At 39.2% G+C, this 22,306-nt stretch overlaps 1 protein-coding gene across 1 annotated transcript; it reads left to right on the forward strand.

Moving 5' to 3' along the window:
- The first annotated feature begins 1,415 nt into the window (after positions 1–1,415).
- On the forward strand, positions 1,416–19,779 carry stk40 (serine/threonine kinase 40). The gene is made up of 11 exons (XM_028012267.1): positions 1,416–1,647; positions 5,660–5,786; positions 6,248–6,333; positions 6,520–6,663; positions 7,974–8,198; positions 8,424–8,476; positions 13,110–13,225; positions 14,630–14,774; positions 15,075–15,194; positions 15,366–15,450; positions 15,831–19,779. The coding sequence occupies exons 2-11, from the start codon at positions 5,669–5,671 to the stop codon at positions 16,047–16,049; spliced, it is 1,311 nt and encodes a 436-aa protein (XP_027868068.1). The 5' UTR covers positions 1,416–1,647; positions 5,660–5,668; the 3' UTR covers positions 16,050–19,779.
- Positions 19,780–22,306: the final 2,527 nt, after the last annotated feature.

Here is a 22,306-nt window from a genome sequence, read left to right on the forward strand (position 1 = left end):
AAAATCAAAAAGAAATCAACCAAAATATTGGAAAAACAATGGACAACCTCCACAACTGTTCTTGGATACAATTTCCATGTGAAGAATGACCCATTATTCTGTTAAAATTATTACTTGTACCTACAAAGATTAGCCCCCAACTACTAGAAGACTCACCTAGACAGATGTTCAGAATTAACAAGGTAAAACATTTCTTGCAGTTTATATGGTATCTTCAGGGTTTTCCTTTTGTGGAGGAAAGTGGTATAATAATAATAATCAAAAAGCATGTGCTTTTGAAGCACAGAAAAACTTCCTTCAAATGTTTGTTTATATTTTCAGTAAATTGTGAAATGTTTACTCCTTTTGAGTGAGGATTAAGAGAGTGTATTTGTTTTTATTTTATTTCAGTTATCTAATTTGAAAAAATATACATATTTGAGAATACACTCAAATATTTGAGTACATGCAACAAATGCATATTGTTAAAAAAAGCCAACAGCTGGGTGATAAGGATTTTCTCTGCAGGATTTAGTAAAGAGTCTTAGAAAGTGACTTGAAGTAAAGAAAAATCCCCTGATTCTGGCATTACCAAACATGTTATAAAGCAAATCCTGACATTTTTCACAAAGTTCTGGCAGCATTAAAGTTGCATTTATATTACAGGAAATTGAACAGTATTTGAGTCAGACTTTGTCTAAGATCCCTAATAGGATGTACCTGTTCATCAGTTTTACAGAAGGCCTTATTGTGAATTAAAAATCCTCTTAATCCACCTTTATTTTGATCAGAATGTGTCCATACAACATATATCTTTAAAAGGCATGTAGACATAAATGTGAGAATGATCTTGAGAACTGTTTTGGGTGACACGTGGAATGCCCAAGGTAAGTCATCTTCCACTTAAGCAATTAGGATCAGTCCTGAAGTATTGAGCAGATAAGATCGTTTTCAAAAAATATGGCTTAAATGACCTCTGAAGATCTTTGTGAAATTTTAGACGCTCTCCTTCCAAACGTGTTTTGTTATTGTTAAATTTTCTTGAAACAACTGCTCAAACATATATAGCTCAAACATTTAGTGTAAGTACAGAATGCAAGTAAACTTCTTTAAAATAAACATTTGTCTAAAAACGTGAGCAAAAAGCACAAACAGCAAGAAGAATTCAATTCAAACAATGCAACAAAATATCAAAATTCAAATAGAAAAGTTGACCATGATATGTTGTGTTATAAAAGACAAATGATGTCTGAATTAAAATTGATTAATTTTGGCAAATAGCTCTAATGAGAAGTCCCATGATGTCATGGTTTCATTTAGCAACTTTTTTTTTTATTATTATGTTGAGAATTTCATCATCAGGGCACGGCCATTCACAGAGAAACAACTGCTGTCATTGGTTAGACCGAGCTGTCAATCAAACGTTCTTGTGCGTCATTTCCGTTGTCAGGTGGTGCTGTCGCTGTGGAAAGATGCGATCAGCGAGAAGCGGAGGCTTTTCCTTAATTGCTCATTTCAGTAATAGAGGCTAAACAACGCGAAACTAAAACCCCCGAAGCTTCTCCCGGCTGAGAGAGAAGCTCCGTACACCCACCACAGCGTTCGCCTGAGAAATGTTGATATTTTAAGAAGACAACGCAGATCTTAGCCGGCGGTTTTGGCTTTGAGGTAAGCGAGGCTGTGACTCCGTTGCTATCTAGCTTCGTCTCTCACCGTGAGCCAGCTGTAACGTTGAGCGTACTTTGTTTAAATGGCCTCCCAGCACCCCGACAGAGTTCAGCTTTGCCTTGGCTGGAACGTAGCTCGCCAACAGCCATATTTAAACCTCCACGGTGCATTTTGAATCAAACGTATTTATGCTAACAACGGCTGTGAGAGGTTTGCGCCCCGCTCCTTGTTGTGTTGTATGTCCCTTTGTGTGGCTCGTGAGTCCCGGGCTGTTGTAACGTATTTGGCCGAGAAACGGAGTTGACTTCACCTGAGTTCGTTTATGCACTAATTATAGTGTAACTCATATTTTACACGAATAAAACACGGCGTGTGTTTATGATAGAAGCTCTACGTAAGATCTGTCCCTGACACTTTGCTGTTCAAGTTGTGAGCTGCTTGTGTCCAACTTGCAAGGCGTAACGTCAGCGCTTTACTCTACAACTCGTTCGGTTTACACAACACGCTGCCAGAACAGAGTGTCCAGACCTTGTGGACCCAAAATGGCACCAAGCAATGCATTGCAGCCTTTGTGCTGTTACAATCATTTTTGTTATGTGGTTTTATGGCGTGACCTTTGCGTGGCGGGGTGGTCAAGGGCATTGTTATTGGAATGATGAATGGGGTCTACAGCTGAGGAAAAGTGTGTGAGCTGGCATTCTTTGTAGATCCAAAAGCGGCACATTTTTAGATTTATTGACTTGAAATGTGTTTCTTTCTCATGTGTGCATATGAGATATGAATTTGCAGCTTTTTCTTGCAGTGCCCAGACACATGGCATTGAGTCTGAGTAGGTGAGTCGTGAGACACCTACGTGGTTGTTTTGTTCTGATACTATTTAAGGAAGCCCACATTTCTTGTGGGCACTGGCAGGTGTCTCTCCTCTCCTCTTCTCGTGTGATATGATTCAGAGGCTGGATCTGTTCTTGTCCTCCCTCTGGTATAGTCACAGCCAGTCCTGTTTGCCAGACCACTGGCTGTGTGCAGAGAGTTGCAGCAGTGTTAGAAAAGGAAAAGGATAGCTGCGTATGCTGTCATCAAGCTGATGTCATTTAGGTCAGCATGCAGGAGTTGGTTGCATCGACCTTTTGCTTTTTTCATATGAGTCTGGGTTTGGCTTCACAACTCTGCAGCAGGTTCTTTAGCTGACAGACAATGAGCCTGTCTTCTGTGTATTATGCATTTATGTCAGTGAGTTGGTTGTTTTTAACCCAGGATAATGATTGACATGCATGTACAAGAACTATGACACATTTAAGAAGAAATGTGCAGCTCTGAAGATGATCCTTATTTATGCTTTAAAGCACATTGCTCTAACCTTTACTTTAGTTTTATTAAAGTTAGCAAAAATGTCAAATCAAAGTCAATAATCTACAGGTCACAGATCAGTTCATCTGGCTGACTCACTGTTGCATCTCTAAATTTTACTAAATAATCATGTGAATAAACTGAAACTGCCCACCTTGCATTTAACATAGGAGAGGGTCTTTTCTGACCAATACAGATTTGTGCTTTCCTTTGATGTCTGACGGAAAGGTTTTAACTCATAAATGACTATATGTTCTGCAGGTTCTGTGATCAAGGCTTTAGGAATTATTAAAAATGATGCCTTAAAGCATTTGTCCCCACACTTTATTTCTGTTAGGCATTAAATAAATTGCATTAAAGTACATACTCCTGGTCTATGTGTTTGTAATGTGGGGGTCTTTTTAATTTGTGTGCATTATGGAGGAGGGGAAAAAACATTTTCATGATTTGAGGGGGGAAATCGGCCAATTTTGATCACTACCAGATTGATTGGTGCATTTTTATTTACATGTTTAATTCCTTCTGATTGGTTCCATTGGTAATTTTTAAGTACTTCAACACAAGTGAAAATATTTGAATTACAGTATTATCCCCTTTTATAGAATAGAATAGAATTCAACTTTATTGTCATTGCACTGTCACAAGTACAAGCAACGAGATGTAGTTTGCATCTATCCAGAAGTGCTCTAAGAGATATAAATATTTATTTACGGATGTACAAGACTATGTATGTATGGACTATAAGGAGTTATAACAAGAGATATAGATATTGTGTATAAATATAAATATGGGAGCTATATGCACAGATTATACAGAATATACAAGAATGTTAGGGAATGGATTATAGATAAATAATGGCAGATAAAATTTACAGGTTGTGTGTGTGAAGAAAACAGTCTGTGATGTGTGTGTGTGTGAGGATAGTCCATGTGTTATTGTTGTATGTTATTGCATTAATGCATACACCTCTTTTGATCTGATTTTAATGAGTAAAAATGTTGTTTCAGAGAGAAAGATGTTAATTGCTTATCATGCATTTAATGAACATGAGAAAAACATTTATTTAAATTGCAGAATTGGGGAAAATGTTCTGATTCCAGTATCGGTATCTCTGTTTAATTTCAAGTCCACCATGTCTATAGTCACCAGATCATTGGCATCATCTGCTTCATTAAACAATAAAGCAACAGCATGAAGTGTCCTACCTGTTGAACTGCTTCTTTGTGTCCTCTAGAGTAATATGCTATTCCACTATTCCCAGCGTGACTTGGTGTCACTCTGACTTGCGCCATAAACACTGTCAGAAAACCTCAGCTCATCAGACTCCGTGGGTGATGACTAGCAGAAACGGAGACAGATGGGAGAGAGACATGATGATGACACTGTCTGCTGTCTGGGATCACAAAAAGCCTCATGGAAGTGAGAATTCGTACTAGCCCTCACTGAACAGCCAACTGTGCTACCTCCTCCGTGCCCCAGATTCCCAACTAGAAAACGGTGCACAGTTGGTTTTGCAACAGGAAGGTTTCTTAATTTATCAGAAATGAAACTCTGGGATTGCACAGTTATACAATACAGTTTCAAAATTTTGTGTTACGTTTTATCTGTGTTGTGTGTTGGTTTGAACAAATATTTTACCTTTAAAATCTTTCAAATTCTGTTTCCGCACCTTTTAATCACCTTAATATGACAATACATGCTATGTTTCCTCTCCTGTAGCTTCCTGTGCCTTCTGGGAATGCACAGGGAAACCGTTTGACATTTTGGGAAGATTATTATCCAAACATTGAAGCCTTTCTGTTCAATGAAAACTTGGGACGACAGCAGGATGAATCATTCCTCTCAGTAAAGGCTCTACTTCCCCATTACGGGAAACAGATGGCATTTCATCACTTTGGCCTATCAGTAAACACAGCATACCTCTCGCTCTCTGATTTCTGGGAGGTGAATGAGAACCACTGTGTCGGTTAGAGTAGTTTCTATAATGACAATGTGTCACACTGTCACTGTCACTGCTGGCATCTGAATCTTGCGTCCTTATTATTGAGCAATGGCTTGGCATTTGAACTTTTTGGTCATGTTAAAACATGCATTCATGTTTAAAGGATAGATAAGCTCTTTGCACAGATTCTGCAATAAAGCGTGCAGATTAAAAAGCATGGGGATTTTTCTAAACCGCTGCAAGAAAAAAGCTCAGGATTAGAGAGGCAAATGAAAATGCTCCTGTCTTGCTAGAGTCATGCATTTGCATTCAAGTGCCTTCTATTTTAAATTGCAGATTGTGACAAGCACAATGCCTAATGTAGAGATTGGATCTGAGGTGCTGGCCTTCACGCCAGCAGCCATTATTCTAAATGGAGCTGTAATGGCCTCACATTCACACCAAGGTGTGTAAATGTGAGGGGAGGGAGATTTGAAATGGACTGGGTGGAGCTGCCATGAACTTTAGCCCTTTTAACCTCGGTTCACAAACTAGTGTCCTCTCATTTAACTGGTTCCCCTGAAGCTCAATGTATCCTTATTTTTAGAACTATGTATGCTGCTTATTAAAGCTTATTTGTACATTTTTCCTCAATCATTTAGAGTTGTTATTCTCACATGTGTGTACTTTCCCTTTTACTTGGCTATCTTTATCCCATGAACTAATCAGATTTGTTCCCTGCAGAGCTCCAGTATGTCCAAACGGCGCTCGTCAGAGAGGGGGGCTGGAGAGACATCAGGCAGGGCTAGCAAGCTGCAGTGTCCTGGGATATCTGGCAGTAACGCCAAGAGAGCCGGCCCCTTCATCCTCGGTATGGAAGCTACTACTGTTTAAAGGGGAATTGATAGATAAATACAGTGTGTATAGCTACCTTGCATAACCTGCAGATAATTCAGCCAAACCATCTGTATGCATAAGTTGCAGGGTGCCTGTGTGAGTACACTGTGGACTTACACACGCCTGAGACAAGAATTTGAAGAATTTTGCTGATCCTCATGACATCGGCCAGAAAAGCTGGAATCTATGCTGGGGCACTTTCTTCTTTCTTTCCTCCAGTATCATATATTCCTTTCCTATTCTCTGAAGTGTATGTGAATTTTGCAGTAGAGCTCCTGCATTATTTACCAGATACTTTGCCAAAGAAAACATTGCACTTGGGGTGTTAATGGATACCTGCACACGCTGCCCTTAATGAGTTTTGGGAAGAGCAAACAGACCAGCGGCGTAGAATGCCTTTTGGTCATGCAGCTGTTCCTCTTCTCGTCCTTGCAGGACCTCGCCTGGGCAACTCGCCAGTACCGAGTATAGTCCAGTGTTTGGCCAGGAAAGATGGCACAGATGACTTCTATCAGCTCAAAGTAAGTCTGTTATATTCAGGTATTTTCATGTTCTCCTATAATTGCAGTTATTTCAAAATCCTTATTATCATGGCAAATTTTAAGCAGCTGAACTTCAGACCTTTTCACAGTACACATTTTATTCATTAATTTTATTGAATCCATTTAGATCTTTTTCTGGTGCTTAATTTTTGCTCTGTTCTGCAGATCCTGACGCTGGAGGAGCGAGTAGACTCCGTGGGGGAAACCCAGGAGGAGCGACAGGGGAAGATGCTGCTGCATACAGAATACTCTCTCCTTTCTCTGCTGCACAACCAGGATGGTGTGGTTCACCATCATGGCCTTTTTCAGGTAGACGTTTTTACTTTACCTACATATCTTAGCAGATTTTAGTTAAATAAACAAAGAGTATCATTGTTTTCGTAAGAATAATATGTGATTAACTTTCTAAATACAGCATTATCTCTCTGCCAAAGCCTCTTTTCAGTCATTTTTGTTTATGAATATATTTAACACCAGAGCAAGTAACAGTTTGATTTTATCAGTTCAGCTTTAGCAGAAACAAGTTTGTCATCGCTCAAGCCACCTGCCTGTACTTTCCTTATAAAGGTTGTTTCAGTAGAGAAGTAGAAATACAATAAAAGCTATATTTATCTGCTGCTCTCTGTTCACAGCAACCCTTCCCCCTTCTTCACCTGCTGCCCCATCTGCCTTCTCCTTTAAATTTGTTATTCCATCAGCTCTGATTCAGTCTTCTCCGTTTGTCTTTTATTCACATTCCGTTTCACTTTCAGCGTCCTTATAATAGCAGTATTAAGCCGTGCATGCTGATTCATTTAGTTCTGCCATATTGATTGGATTATTGTAGTTCATCTCTTCTGTCTGTGAACCAGTTCATTGTTCATTCTTTCAGAGATGCTGACTGCATTAAAAAAAAACTGTTAACCTGATACAGAAATCAATAGAAAACAAATGGTGATTTGTAGATTGAGTTTTAAGAATAGGAATGATCTTTCTCATCTTTTTTATATCATATTCTCTCACACTGACTGTGGAGATGTCTTATTCTTATCAGATGCAGTTTTTGTGATTCAGATTGTTATTGAACAATAATGAAATAAGATATATTAGCAGGATTGAAAATATATTTTTCTGGCAATCCTGTTCAGGACAATTATTAATGATTTAAATAAGAGCCAGAGGTGCTGCATGAGAGAAGAGACCCTGAACAACAAGTTTTACTAGTACTTTAGACAAATGGGGGAAAATAAACATGGAGTTGACCTGTAAACCTTCTGTATCTTCTGATTTTAGTCATTAGTGTGGCTTACATTACTAACACAGCATTATATATGTTTATTCCCTTGAGAATTTAGACTCTTAATTTCCCTTTGACATTTCCTTAATATCCCCTTGACAAACATGTTGAATGTTTATTAGGATAAACCAGAACATCTTTTCTGTATTAGCCAAGAATAGTCAGATTCTGGTCACCAGCCAAGATGAAGGACTTCTCTGTGTAACTGTAGATACTTGCTTTGAGAAATCTCACTGGTTGCATTGTTTGCATTCCACAAATAGATCTCAAATTCTGTTCTGTCAAATTAAATCAAATGAACACCCTCCCATTGCTAATTCCCCGCACTTATTTCTGGATTCAGGATCGCGCCTATGAAATAGTAGAGGACATGGAAGCCAACAAAGTTCGTAAGATGAAGAAGCGGATCTGCCTTGTCCTGGACTGCCTCTGCGCTCACGATTTCAGTGACAAGACGGCAGATCTAATAAACCTCCAGCATTACGTCATAAAGGAGAAGAGACTGAGCGAGCGTGAAGCTATTGTCATTTTCTACGATGTTGTGCGTGTGGTGGAGGCCCTCCATAAGGTTGGTCTTATTACACTACTAAAGAGTACAAATGTGCAACAAAATCAGCTCATTTTCTTCAATCTTTCATCAATGTAGAAAAGTTCTTTGTTGTTGTTTGTTAGATGCAATTTTTTTTGATTACTCACTTCCAAGGATCGTGTGCCACTCCCAGAAACTAATTCTTGTTTTGTCAATGATTCATTGAGTACAATGTGACCATACTTCTTTTTTTCCTGCCTGCAGAAAAACATTGTGCATAGAGACCTCAAGCTGGGAAATATGGTGCTGAACAAACGGTAAGTCGATGCTCAGTCACTCATCTCGCATTGTCGGTCAAGTCATGCTGAATAACGCTGCCTTTTGTGCCAATTTTGCTGTTTTAGCCTGTTAGTATTGTGCCTGATGGCCGACTGGACCCCAGAATTTGGATCCAGTGTTTGTATTAAGCTTTAAACCCACATAGAGGCCACATTCTTTGACTATAAGTGAAATTACACTCAGGAACCTGAAGTCTTGCTCTTTTGTGCTCAAATGTGTCTGGGTGTTGAGTAATGATAGATGATTCATTCCCCATGGTCAGAGTTTTGAAAATGGACTCTGGTGCCAAACAAAACAATGAATATGCCTCTGCTTTGATCTCAGTGGGAAAGTGTTTGGGTTTGGGGGTGTATGAGTAATTTAGTAATGCACAGAAGACCCTGTTGAGTGCACCTGAGGTCAAAGTGCTGCAGGTCAAAGTGCTGCAGCTCAGATTAGACGTGCAGGATGGAAAACTACTCATCTGTAAACTCCCTCCAACCAACTCATGCACAGGGGATATGAAAGGCTTGTATTCAGATGGTGAGAACCACTCTTCCTCACTGTGAGAATGTTTTTAAATTTGGCTGTCATTTACTTAATAAATGCTTAGAAAAGTATTAAAATTAGAATTTGCATTAAATGTACATTGATTTCATTTTAAAAACAAGTGGATGATCTTACAGACTTCATTTGAACTGTTGAGGGTGTTGCTTTGGTATGACTGAATGACTAAAGCTGACACACACTCACTTTGTTCCTACACTCACTTTAGCTTGATTTATACCTTTTTGTACATTGTATTTTCAACCTACACAAAAAGCCTTTGCCACAGTAAGCAATTCTACTGTGTTGGTCTGTCAGTGGCTCTCAGGGAGCTACAACTCTGGTTTCTGTTGAGGTTTCCTTACAGCTCTGTTTAGATTCTTTGTGCAAAAAAATAAAGCGATGCAGCAAACAGAATCTTGCAGTCGACTACCAATCTCCAGTTTTCCAAACCTGTGACCTACCTATGCAGATTTTACCTGGTTTAATTTTTCTTTGGAACTGTGATATAAAATGTTATAAAAGATCAGAAAAAAATATTTTTGTAGCCTTACTGCTGTTATCAATCATTAACTATTTGTACCAGGAGCATACAACTTCATGCCACTGTAAACTGAATTTTAAAAAAAATTTTGAAAGGAAAAACAAAATGAGTTGATGATTTTTAAGATCTTTTACATCAGTGATTAATTTGGCTTGTATTATTGAAACATCAGTTTCTATATAAATATTCCAAGATTCCAACATTTTTGCAGTGCTACATTACAACACTTCCTATTGAAATGTTGTTCTCCCTTGCTCTAAGCCAGAATGAAAAATGTTATTTTTATTTTGCCTTTTTATATATTGTATGTATTTCAGAGCAAACTGTAACTGAAGTCAAATTCCTTGTTTGTGTGCACATGTGGTGAATTCAGCTAATTGTTATTGTTAGAGACAAGAGTTTCAGTAAGTAATGTGTGTGCATGCATTATAAAGTCACCTTCTTTTCCAAAAGTATATTAACCTTACATCTCCAGCAACAATTGACAATCATGATAGTCCAAAACAAAGTTCTTACTATGTGCATTGAAAAGCAACAAGGTCTTTTCTTTGTCCTGGTTCCTTCTACCTGCAGCGGTAGTAAGAAGTAGTGGCAATAGTGATGAAATGGTGTTTTGGCCAGAAGATGCGGGTGGAGGGGAGCAGAGTAGATGTGAGGAACACTCCGTCCCAGCTGGAGACAAAGGAGAGACATGCCAAAGGCTCAATAGCTCAGAGCTGACTCACCACAGTGCAAGTCACTCACACACGAACTCACTTACCTACGTGTGCACACAAATTGTCATCATTTCTTTCCTCTGTGTTTTGCTTTTTCTTTTTAACATAGCCACCCATTTTCTTTGTCTTCCTCTTTTTTTTTCTCACCATGTACTACACTCTCCTGGCTGGGGTGCGTGTGTGTGTATGTATGTGAACGGACAGTGGGTGTGGGGAAAACTGACCATTTAGAGACTTACTCAATCAAACGCCACTTACTTCCCCTGTTGTTTGTCAGAGTTCTGGGAAATGCATCAGAAAACATCAGCACTTTGTGCAAGAAATGATGCGACTTCCTCTCCCAGAGCCAGCTGTTGTGAAAGCAGGATGTGATAAATCAATCTGCACAGCCAGTGATTGGGTATTTTTAAATTTTAATGACTTCCTATATAAAAAATGAAATTCCTTTGGATATGTTATATAATATTCTGGTCCATACGTTTTAAGACACAAATGAATTTCAAGAATGTATGTTTCATGAAGTTATGCTGATTTTTGACTATGTCTGTGATGGCACCTTTTCTTTTGGCTGTTGCTCAACTAAAGCCCGAGTGTCATTGAAACCCTTCAAGCAATGGCCAATTCTGAGAACTGATGCTTGCTGTAGAAGCTGCCCTGTGATTAACCTTGCTTCTCGTCACATGTATTTTTATTATGGGCCGGAAAGGAGAAGTCATCTGGGCTGTTTAGGTCTCTGGTTTCCTGACCGGAGTCATGTGACAAGGAAGCGGAGACGGCGTGGTCTATCCACTGTCCTCAGGGACCCTTGCCTCACAAGGCGAACATGCAATCTCATTTATCCAATCTCCGGTGCAAGAATAGAAGCCTGGGTTGTGATGCTCACAGACAAAAGCACAATTGAAAATACTCGTTCATAAAGGAGAGTCCTTGAAGCTTTGCACATTCCTCGGTTAACTCATAAGGCCATCTATGGTTGGAAGCATTTATTGCAAAATTAGTCAGAAGGGGTGAATCTCATAAAAAGCTTTATGTCACCTAGTGTCAGTTTTCCACAGTGAGGTTTATGTCGTCAGTCAGTGTTCATCGGGATTGGGATCGAGGTGCCTTTACGGGAGCGGCGAATGTGTGCGACGGACCACGGTGTGAAAGTGAGAGAGAATAGGGGAAGCTGTTGACCTCAGGCTTTTTAGAAAGCGGATGTGGGTGAAAAGCGTGATGTGAAGAATACCCAGGCTGACAGCTCTTTTTTTTTCTTCTTTTTCTTTTTGGTGTGTGTGTCTTTTTAGTGTGCTTTGCAATGGTCTGCAATCCACTTCAGCATGGGAGTGATTATGGATGCATATCATGTTGCATGGTTGTGTATACATTTAAAATCTTCTGCAGCTTATATAAAATCAGTTTCCAACACATCACTGTGCAGGTTTAGTCATTGCAGCAATTATCATAAGCCACAGGTTGACTCATATGTTTGTCAAAGTGCAACTTTTTTTCCCTCTACAGAAAAGTTTCAAGACAGTCAGGTTTCACTCGATCATGAGCAAAGTAAATTTACTTTGATCCAGTTCCTAGTGACACATTTCAGCAGACACCAAATTGCTAAAAGTCTTATCAGTTTTAAGGCACTAACTATATTGCCTTGATCCTTTATTAATTCAGCCAGTAATTCGGGTTACTCTTGATAGTCAATGTACTTTACACTATGAGGACATAGCATAATAACAAAGCCTCATATATCAAAATATAAGAAGTTCACATTCTTTGTAAATTTAATGTTCATTCAAGATGCCTTACTGTGCACTTCTGCAAAACTTTGCATCAAAACAATTGAAATGGGTTAATTATAAGGTTAGAAAGTACTTCATGTGTGTGACTAATGCGGTGAGAAACAGACTAAAACTACACAAAAAAATGTCTTTGTCAGAGAGAACTGAAGCTAACTTTAAAAGTCAGCAATTTAAGCTCAGATAGTTTCAGTTTGTCTTTTAATTTCAATTAGCATGTACGGTGAAAGACCACTCACTGGTCACTTTATTAGGTACACATTGCTAGTATTGCCAGAATGGCAATTCTGAATTTGTCTTTAGAACCGCAACTTTTTCTCTGCATAGATTTTAGTTCATGCTGACATGGTATTGCTCAGTTCCTGCAGATTTGACGGTGATTGTGGATGTCATTGAAGTTTAATTCTGTTATTCACAAGAAACCAGTAAGATGATTTGATAGCTGCACTGTGGTTATAGAGATGGACCTGGTTGGCATTAATACTCAGGTTGAGTGTGGTGTTTAAAAGATTCTTAATTGGCACAAACAGTCTTAAAATTATCCACGCTTTCATCTTCCTTGCACCAAATTCGGACCCCTCCATTTAAATGCGGCAGCTAAAATGAGACTCATGCGACCAGGCAATATTTTTCCGGGCTGTTATTATTGTCTGTCCACTTTTGGTGTTTCTCCATGAATTGAAAGCTTTTTTTTTTTCCCCTTCTGATGCTCAGTTTAAACTTCACCTAGATGTGTCTTTGCTGTATCTAGATTAGTAAAGTGCAGTACTTTACTAATCTAGTAAAGTAGATTAGTAACTTTACTAGATTAGTAAAGTACTTCGGTAACCTTCGGTTACTCTGGCACCCCATTAAAAGGATTTTTCCATCGTACGGTTCTTAAGCTTTAGTGTTCTGGCAGTTTTGAAACTGCAGCGACATAGATATTTGATGGCTTTTTGTGTAACATGAAAGGCCATCGTGCTCCCTGATACATTCACTGTCTTATGTTGACTCAGCTATAAATTTAAAAGCGGTTATAATTTTTTTTCTTTCTGTTTATCAGGACACACCGGATTACCATCACTAACTTCTGCCTGGGAAAACATCTGGTGAGTGAGGATGACCTGCTGAAAGACCAGAGAGGGAGCCCTGCCTACATTAGTCCTGATGTATTAAGTGGTAAGTGGAAAATGATGTCCAATGTAAAGTCTTGCTTGAAGAAGTTCCTGTTTAGATTTCCAGTAAAGAAATAAATGCTGCCAGTGTACACATTGGGTTGGACATATTCTGATAACCTATGTCTAATACAGATCAGATTGTTCTTGGCATTGGAAAAAATAGTGAAAAGCTCTTTGCCACAGTGCTGAGTAACAGTTTTATGATTTGTGGGGAGAAAACTGATAACAAATCTCAACTGGGCAGATGCTCTTTACTCTATCTGTGAAATCATAAAAACAGGAAGTTGTGTATCAAAGTTTGAAATTGAAATATAGCATAAACACCTACATGGTGTAAAAATATGTTAGACTATTGATTCAGTGCTGTTACAAGTGAATCAAACTACAATGGAATGTAGTCTTAACTAAAAAAGCCTTTAAAATGTACTGGATCCTTGTCAGTCAAATATTGTAGTTAAACTTATTAGATTCTAGAAACCATCCTGGGATTTTGTTGTAGAATTGCGTAATATATAACCCTGCATGATTTTCCGTTTATTAAGCAGTTTCACGGAAGTTGTGTTGCAATCTGTGAACTGCGATACCCAGAATTTGTTTTTGTCTTGTTTTTGTATTCATGGCAATGTCCCATTTTTCTCACATAATGCTATCTGCATACATAGAAAAACATCAGGAAAAGCTACAATACTCCTAATCGGCAACATCAGTGCTTGGTCACACTCTCCTGTAGAAAACCATAGTTGCATCCGTTTGAATATTCATTTCCTGATCAACATCCTGGATGCTGTCTTGAATTTAGAATGATATCAATCTTGCAGCCTGTCCAGCAGTTCAAACAGCAGATAAAAGTGTTGCGTACATATCAGCATAACGTGACAGGCACACAATTAAACAGAGCTTCAGTGACTCATCCGCTGATGACTCACCAAAGGGAAACTACTCCCATCGACTCCCATCCCCCGCCTGTGTATGTGTGACACAAGCTTGAATATAATTGCCGACTGCTGTTGCTGCCGCCTCTCTGGCTGGAACAACACCGCCTATGGTAAAGCGCAGCCTATGATGCTACAGCCTCATCAGCTCCACATACACAGCTTCTTGATTGCCTCTGTTTGCTTTAACAAGCAGCTCTCCACATTTAAAAAGTTGCGGATTTCAAGGAAGCATCATAAATGCTGAGTCATGCAGTTCGTGTTTGCCAGTTTTGTTAATCATTAAAACCCCATGACTTGACAGGGATTGAACTCGCTGAATATTTGGTCACGCCTGTGTTAAAACAGGAAGCAATCCGTCATTAGAGTAAAATAATGTTGCCCTCTGTGTTGTGTGTGTCTGGATCATTTTATCTGTACGTCTCTGTGTGTTTTGACAAAAACTGAGATGCCCCTCTCCTTTTTGCCCCCAGGTCGCCCATACCGCGGTAAACCCAGCGACATGTGGGCCCTCGGCGTTGTCTTGTTCACCATGCTGTATGGCCAGTTCCCTTTTTATGACAGCATACCTCAAGAACTCTTCCGCAAAATCAAGGCTGCAGAGTACTCTATTCCAGAGTGAGTGTTAATTTGAAGCAGAGCTGAGGAAACTCTGTATCCATTCTTTCATAACTTTAAACAAGTCAATGATAAATTTTGTTAAACTGATGTCAAAACATCTCCCATTGTGACTAAATTATGACTTGTTTATTTTTGTGGGGTTTTTTTTCTAAGTTCTTGATTTACTAAGGATTTCTATTTGCGTTCTGTGTAGCACTGAAGGATTTTCCTAATGTTTTTGCTAAATCTGTGACACTTTTTATTTATTTATTTTTTTTGGTTAAAATAACCACCTTCTACGTTCTCTCCCTACCTCAGAGATGGTCGTGTGTCTGAGAACACGGTGTGCCTCATTCGAAAGCTGCTCGTGCTGGACCCTCAGCAGAGGCTGGCTGCAGGAGAAGTGCTGGAGTCACTCAGTGCCATTATTGCTTCATGGTAACTGCACCACCTGCTGGCTGTCTGAAAAAACTGAACTTATTCAGGATGTGTTACATATCGGGGTTGACTATATGCCATGGCCAGTTATCATAGCAATTCACATACTTAATATTAAACTCTCATTTCTGTTAATTAGTTAATCATATTGTGGTGCTTTTTCAATCACAGGCAGTCGGTTTCATCGATGAGTGGCCCTCTACAGGTAGTTCCAGATATTGACGATCAGGTCAATAACCAAGAACATTTACAGGAGGTAAGATATTAAAAAAAGAGAACAGGTTTTCTCAACAAAATGTAGTCCTTAATTGTGAAGAAGGGAAGTAATGCATGATTTGCAATTTTTTGATGAATGAAATCCTGAAAATGAGACTGAGCTTTTTATTCACCCTGCTTTACTTGTATACACATAAATAAAATCCATCCAAGCAATGTTAACTTAAGCTGCAAGGTTTTGGTTTCCATGTGACAAAATGTAAAAGCACTGAAGAAAATGTCAGAGTTCTACATCTTGCTCAATGGGAGCTTTTTATCTATAACTAAAATGAACAAATTGTACACTTTTTAGACATATTTTATATGTGTATTAGTGCAGTAACTACATCGAATTGAGCAGAATTTGATTTTTCAACACAGGCCAAGGCAATCGAAGAGTCTTCGCAGTACGAATTTGAGAACTACATGCGCCAGCAGCTGCTGCTGGCTGAAGAGAAGAACACTATTCATGAAGCCAAGAGCTTTCTCACCAAGAGGCAGTTTGGCAACATCCCACCTGTCAGACGTCTGGGTCACGACGCCCAACCAGTCAGTCCATTCGACGCTACTGCTCTTGCTCAACGATTCCTCCGGAAATAACCCTCAACCAGCCACACCAACCTCTTATGCCTCCCTGGGAACTAAATACACCCATGGAGACCAGAGAGAACTTGGGAGAAAAATACCCAAAACGGAACTGGCACACAGGAAGACCTTCCTGAGCCGGCAAGCAGACAGATGCATACTGGGGTTTTAGTAAGCTAAGTGGAGCAGACGCATAGTCGAGTACCAGAGCAGATTCACATCTCAGAGCTTCACTTTCCCAGTCTGGATCATCTCTGGCCTGGACACGAAACTCCCGACTCAAAGGTTCTTTGCCCACTTGTTAGTCACTGTGCATCAAACTCGTCGGCATGGTGTGTCGCGGTGCTGATGAGGTTCTACCTGCAGTGTTGAAGAAACTATTAACCCCTGACGCCTCTTCCTTGCACCTCTAAAACTTCCCCATCCATTCTGGCTTCCCTGAGCAATACAGGTCCAGAATCATGTAGCAACTCCCCCCTCTTTTCACCATGGTTTGGAATTTTCTCAAGTCCAGTTACTTGATCACAGATGTCATTCATGTATACCTCCATTCCACCTTTTTTCTCTCTTTCTCACCCTCTCTCTCTTTGATTTTTTTCTGCATTGTTCTAACCATAACTCTTCAAATCAATCTACCTCTCCGTCTCTGTCCGTCTGTTTCTAAACCATACTCGCAGTTCTGAGGCGAGGGATTGTAACGACCGAGTCTCAACCCACCAGTGGCATAAAGCATTAATGTTTTCAGTTGGAGTGAAACTGCTTTAAAACCGTTTTAGGCAGTTTCTAAAAATCTGAATAAGCTTTGTATTTGCCTGAATAAGTAGCATTTTATCTCAGTAGTTTCATTGAAGAAAGATTTCAATATCAAAGCTTGCGTTGAAATTCACGCTCTGCATCGTCTCCTGCTTCTTTCTCATCCCTGTGGAAATCTTTTTAGCACCTCGGCAGCTATTGTGAGGTACCTGGGAGTCCCAATGCCAAGAACTAAATGAGGCGAAGTTATATTGATGATGGTAACTCTTCCTTAGTGCCGCTACAATGACTATCCAGCACCGTCATGTTTCCGTTGCCAAAAATCCTGTCTTAAATTTCTTCTTAGCCAAGGAAACTGGTACTTTCAGACTCATTTAGAATTGTTTGACTTCCAGGTAGCTTCCCTATGTCTTCTTATCAAAACCAATCATAGGACAAGTGGGGTTTTTTTTTCTCTGTGTGAATGTGAACAGTCATTTCTTTGCTTTGATGAATCTGCAGTATCCTGAAGTGTGCATGCTGTGTGTGTAGGTTGGGGTCAGACAAACAAGGGTGTATGAAGCTGAAACTCTCTGACCCTTTAAGCTATCTTCCACTTATTGTTGTGTTCTGTTATCTGGCCTGCCTCTATGGCAGACACTGTGAAACACAGACCAGGCTCTGCTGAGGTGGGGCTTGACTGAATGAGTTTTTTTTTTTTGTCGGGGGGGAATGACGTGAATGCTTTAAGATTGAAAAAGATCATATACATCTCCTTTCAGACGTATTATTACCTCTTTTTCACACAAAATCTACACACTTTATTGGTTTTTATATGCTAAGCCAACACAAAGCAGTTCTTCATTGTGAAGTTAAAGGATACATTTAGGGGAAAAATAATCTTAGACCTGTAGCATACATTTTAATTCAGCTCCCTGATTTAATATGCAATAGATCCACATTTTGGTGCTACATGCAGCCCAAAAAGCCCAAATTTTAGTCCTCCCCTTTGTTGTGTTGCCCTGTCTTTCAACAGTCTTGCCACCCAATCCTTTGTTGTTTGTACTGGACTCTCGGGATATTGTTTAAAGCCATGATGTGCTTTAAATATCCTTTATTTCTGGTTTGTCTGCTGTTTTCATTGGTCTTCGTGGTGCTATTTGTTCCCCATTGTTCACTAGCAAACTTCTAAAGCTGTCGAAGAATGCAGTACACCCTATTAGTACTGGGATTAAGTTGCACACAGGTTGATTTTCAAATTAGATGACTTCTAAAGGCAATTGGTTGCATTAAATTTTATTTAGTCGCATCAGAGAACATGGAGCTTAAAATACATGGTGTGATTTTCAAAATCACACCATGTATTTTACTTTTTAGTTATGAACTATGTGTTGGTATGTCACATATCCCAATTGTAACTTCACTAAAATACCTGATGAAATGTGAGGACATTCTGGGTTTTAATACGTCTGCAAGGCGGTGTAACTTTTTTCTCCCAAACTCACCTTGTACATGCTCTTCTTATCTCACAATGTGGGCCCCTCTGAGCCCTAGCCAGTGGCAGATAAATATTACTGTAATATTCTGTAGTTAAATGAAAATACAAACTCACAGGTCTATAAGTGCAGTTTCTGGGTTCGCTTGATGCATTATTCTGTTTTTTACAGAACTATTTTTGAAACCATGGCAATGCTACTAACCAGTGACTGTTAGGCATCTGTACTGTGCATCTTGCCTTTGCATATTGGTACTTGCTTTATGGCTTTAGATGCTTTTTTTCCTATTTATATTCAAATTGCATGAACATAGAGTCTCTTCAAATGTCTTTTACTGCTCTATTTTTCCTTGTAGTTTCATGTTGATTTATTTATTCACTTGTGTAGACCCTCCCTCTCCAAACCACTGGTGCTTGTATCACAGACATTGATTGTAGACAGTCAAGAACTCTCCTTAAAACAAGGCCCCACAGCTGTTTGCTCTCTCAGCTTTAAACAGTGGTTCCACTTCAGCAATCCAAATCCTTTTCCTTCTCAGACACATTTGTGAAAGAGTAGCATTTCCTTTTCTCTTAGGATTACTCAATTGTTTTCTTGTGGTCACCTTAAGCTACACTAATATTAAGACTGACTTTTGCATAGTTCTATTTTTTAAAGAAATGATGATAATAATAAATGGATTTTCTCATCTTAATTTACGGGAGGGGTTTTTGTAGTGAAAATCTTTTGTTGCCATTAACCCCTAAACCCCAACCCAAGGCTGCACTCTCTGGTCAGTATGTAAATAATGTACCATGATGACTGTGACGGTCAGACTTTATGTACAAAAGCTCTACCCTGTGACTTACCAGCTCTGTTTCAGCACATGGTGATCGACTCGTTCTTTGGGCCACGTTGGCCATCTGACATCACATCCAGAGTTTAAAATGAAACTTAGAGAGCCGCCGGCTTTCTCCCATCTCAATGTGAATTCTGTGAGTATTCAGCAGTATTGTAGTAGTCTAGGTTCATCAGAAAACTCCATTGCCACCACTGAATGCTAACATTTAGGGGGTATTTATGGGGAATGTCTGATGCAATCACCATGAGAAACAAATACACATCAGTAATTGTTATTTACTCTCCCCAATGATTCTTAGATTGTACTATGCTCAATGTTTAATCTGGAAATACTTTGTACGATGAGGTAAATTAGTAAAACTCAGAACGTGCAAGGCGAGTCCAGAAAACATTTTGTCAGATCATCTTCCCCCAGCGGGGTGAGTAATACAGACGTGTTGGTTAAAATTGTCAGTACATATTTGAGATATTACTGACTGATCCAACTGTAAATTCAATGCAGGGATGTGAAACATGGAGTCACAAAGTGTTGTGAGCTGCTTGGTTGGATATGGGCATCTAAATACGGAAAACTGATTAACTGTACAGATAAACGCATTTGTATAAAAAAAACATATTTTTCTACGTCATCAGATCTCTACATGCATGTCAGCAATAAACTTTGATATGGAAGCGTTCAACTTTGTCTTGTCCTCACTGAACTTTGATAATTTACCACTAGGTGGCGCAGTATGCTTAAAAACAATTTACTTATGGTCAAGGTAAAAACAGTTTTGAGTTTTTTTGGGGGTTTTTTTGTAACTCCTTAAGGACAATGTTCTTGTTTATGTTTCTTTCTGTAGAAGTAAACAAATAGATGAGATGATTTAGTGAAAACTGTCAATGGGTGCATTGGTAGGTTTAAAATGTGAAGAAAGAGCAAGATGAATGAGTCTTTGTGCATCTCTACAGATTTCCTCTTTGGCGAGTCCAGTTATGGGTCAGAACGAAACAAACGTCAAGCAGGAAACCCTCTGCTAACTAACAGTAGTTCCCTATGGGGTTTCGCTACTGATCCCCATTCCCCTACACACACTCCCACACACTCTCACACACACACCTACCTTGCCATAGGTGCATACTGTTTTTGGCAACTATTTTCATTATAAGGTTTGGGGACCAGGAAATCAACACATGGACTCCATCATGAGCATCCCTGACAAACATATATTTTTGTTTTGACAAAAAATAAATCCTACAATGATTTCAGTATTTAGGAGCATCTAGGAGAAGCAATGGAGACTTTTTAAATTTGCAGTAGTCAAACGGTTTTATATGCAAGTATATTTTACAGCCAGATCGGGTTTTTTTAGCTGGATTTCTTGAAGTAGCAAAATAAAAACTGAAACATTTGCCTTAAAACAACTGAAAGAAATGTACTTTAAATTTTAAGATTGTCCTTTTGTTCTGCTATGAATGGGATAATGGCACAATATCAATATTAATTTGCCAATGCCTAATTAAAAAGTTCAGTTATATAGATTCTAATATTTCTTACATCTGGCCTTGAATTCTCGTCTGCTTCTATTTGGTCGCCCAGCCAACCTCTCAAACTTGGGAGAATGAGGGGAAAGTCCAGAGATTTTAGAGGTCAAAGTTCTAAAGACGCTTTGTCCTCAGAAATCACAACCAGCTGGCCGTTGAGGGCCTTCCCAGCTTCACTGGTGTCCAAAACAAGTGTTCATTGAAGACTACGTCAGACATTTGCAATGTTCTGGTGTAATTACCTCAGAGAGCATTACATACTCAGTTTCACAAGGACAGAGCGCAAATTATTTAGTTGGACATGGATAAACAGAAACCTCTTATTTCCAGATGTGCTTATGTAGCAGTATTGTCACAGCTTTTTGTCAGTAATTTACTGGTAGAGGTTCTTAAAAAGCGGATTGGGAACAAAAGATTTGAACTCACAGTTGCCACAGCTTGTCAGTGAGTGCTTTATGGATATTGAGTGTGAATATGTTTCCAGCTGAGGGTTTATGGAGTCTCCTCACTAGACACTCCAGACCAAAATTTGTTATATTTAAGGTATCAGCCACTGAGACAACCTCTATGGGAAAGCCACATGTAATAAAATGCTGGTTATGCAATTCTATAGTATTTTTTAACGCCTTTGTAGAATCGCACAACGGTTAACATAAAACCCAAAAACTTTGTGGCAAAAAGTTTAATGACATGCAGAGCCTGAGAGTGAAGCTAGGGGGAAGCCGTTTTCCAAAAACAAAAAGGTTTAACCGCTGAGGAACATGATCCTATAGGCAGCATCTAAAACTTGAGACGAAGCCACTAACCTGGCACTTCCTTTTTTCCTACGAGTACCCCCAAGAGTCTGGAGGAGATGAGATTAGCAGCATTACGGTTTGCGTAACAGACACTGAATTAACTTCATTTTTGTTGGCGAGCTGTCAGATCTACAAAAGGGGCCCCTATAACAGACATTGGCCCCCACATGAGGAGCAAAGAGGGAAAACATCTGCAAAAGATCTTTATTTAATTACTCTACATCTTTCCTCTGTCTTGAAACAAGCGATAAAACAGGAGATCTGAAAATGAATTTATGTTGTTGTCAACCGCAGGGAAAAAGAAACAGCTGGATGTGTCCAAATTTTTCCAGCCTCGTTTTTGTTCATTTTGAAGTTACTTTCTTTGAATCAGACCTAGTATGTACTAGTAAAAAGAGTAACTAGATATAAGACAATAAAAGAGCTGAAACAACACCACAAAAAGAGACTTTATTGAAACTGCAAAACTGGTGTGTCAAATGAGAGACTTTGGTGTGGTCACGTACACATCCAACAGCAATGGGATTAAAAAGCTAAATCTAGCACAGTTAAGACGTTGCTTTGCTTTTTGCAGATGTTTGGTAAACTGAAGTCGCCTGTAAATTAATGTGAAACTGCTGCGATTGAGAGTTAGCTCCCTTAAATCTGAGGCTATGGTTCTGAATCAGAAACGGTGAACAATTCCCTCAAGATTGGGCGTCAGTGTGCCATGTTTTCACCCACACCACTGCAATTTTTTTGATATTTTCTCTCTTTTTTTTGGACCTTTTTGTCTAAACTAAAGAGAGATGGTTGTGACCCAAAGTCCCAGCATATCATCAGTTTTTGATAAACATAGAATAACCTATCACCACCAATAATACTCAACTGTTTAGGCACCTCT

Source organism: Xiphophorus couchianus, chromosome 3 (assembly GCF_001444195.1).
Source record: "Xiphophorus couchianus chromosome 3, X_couchianus-1.0, whole genome shotgun sequence".
In the NCBI taxonomy this organism is placed as follows: domain Eukaryota; kingdom Metazoa; phylum Chordata; class Actinopteri; order Cyprinodontiformes; family Poeciliidae; genus Xiphophorus; species Xiphophorus couchianus.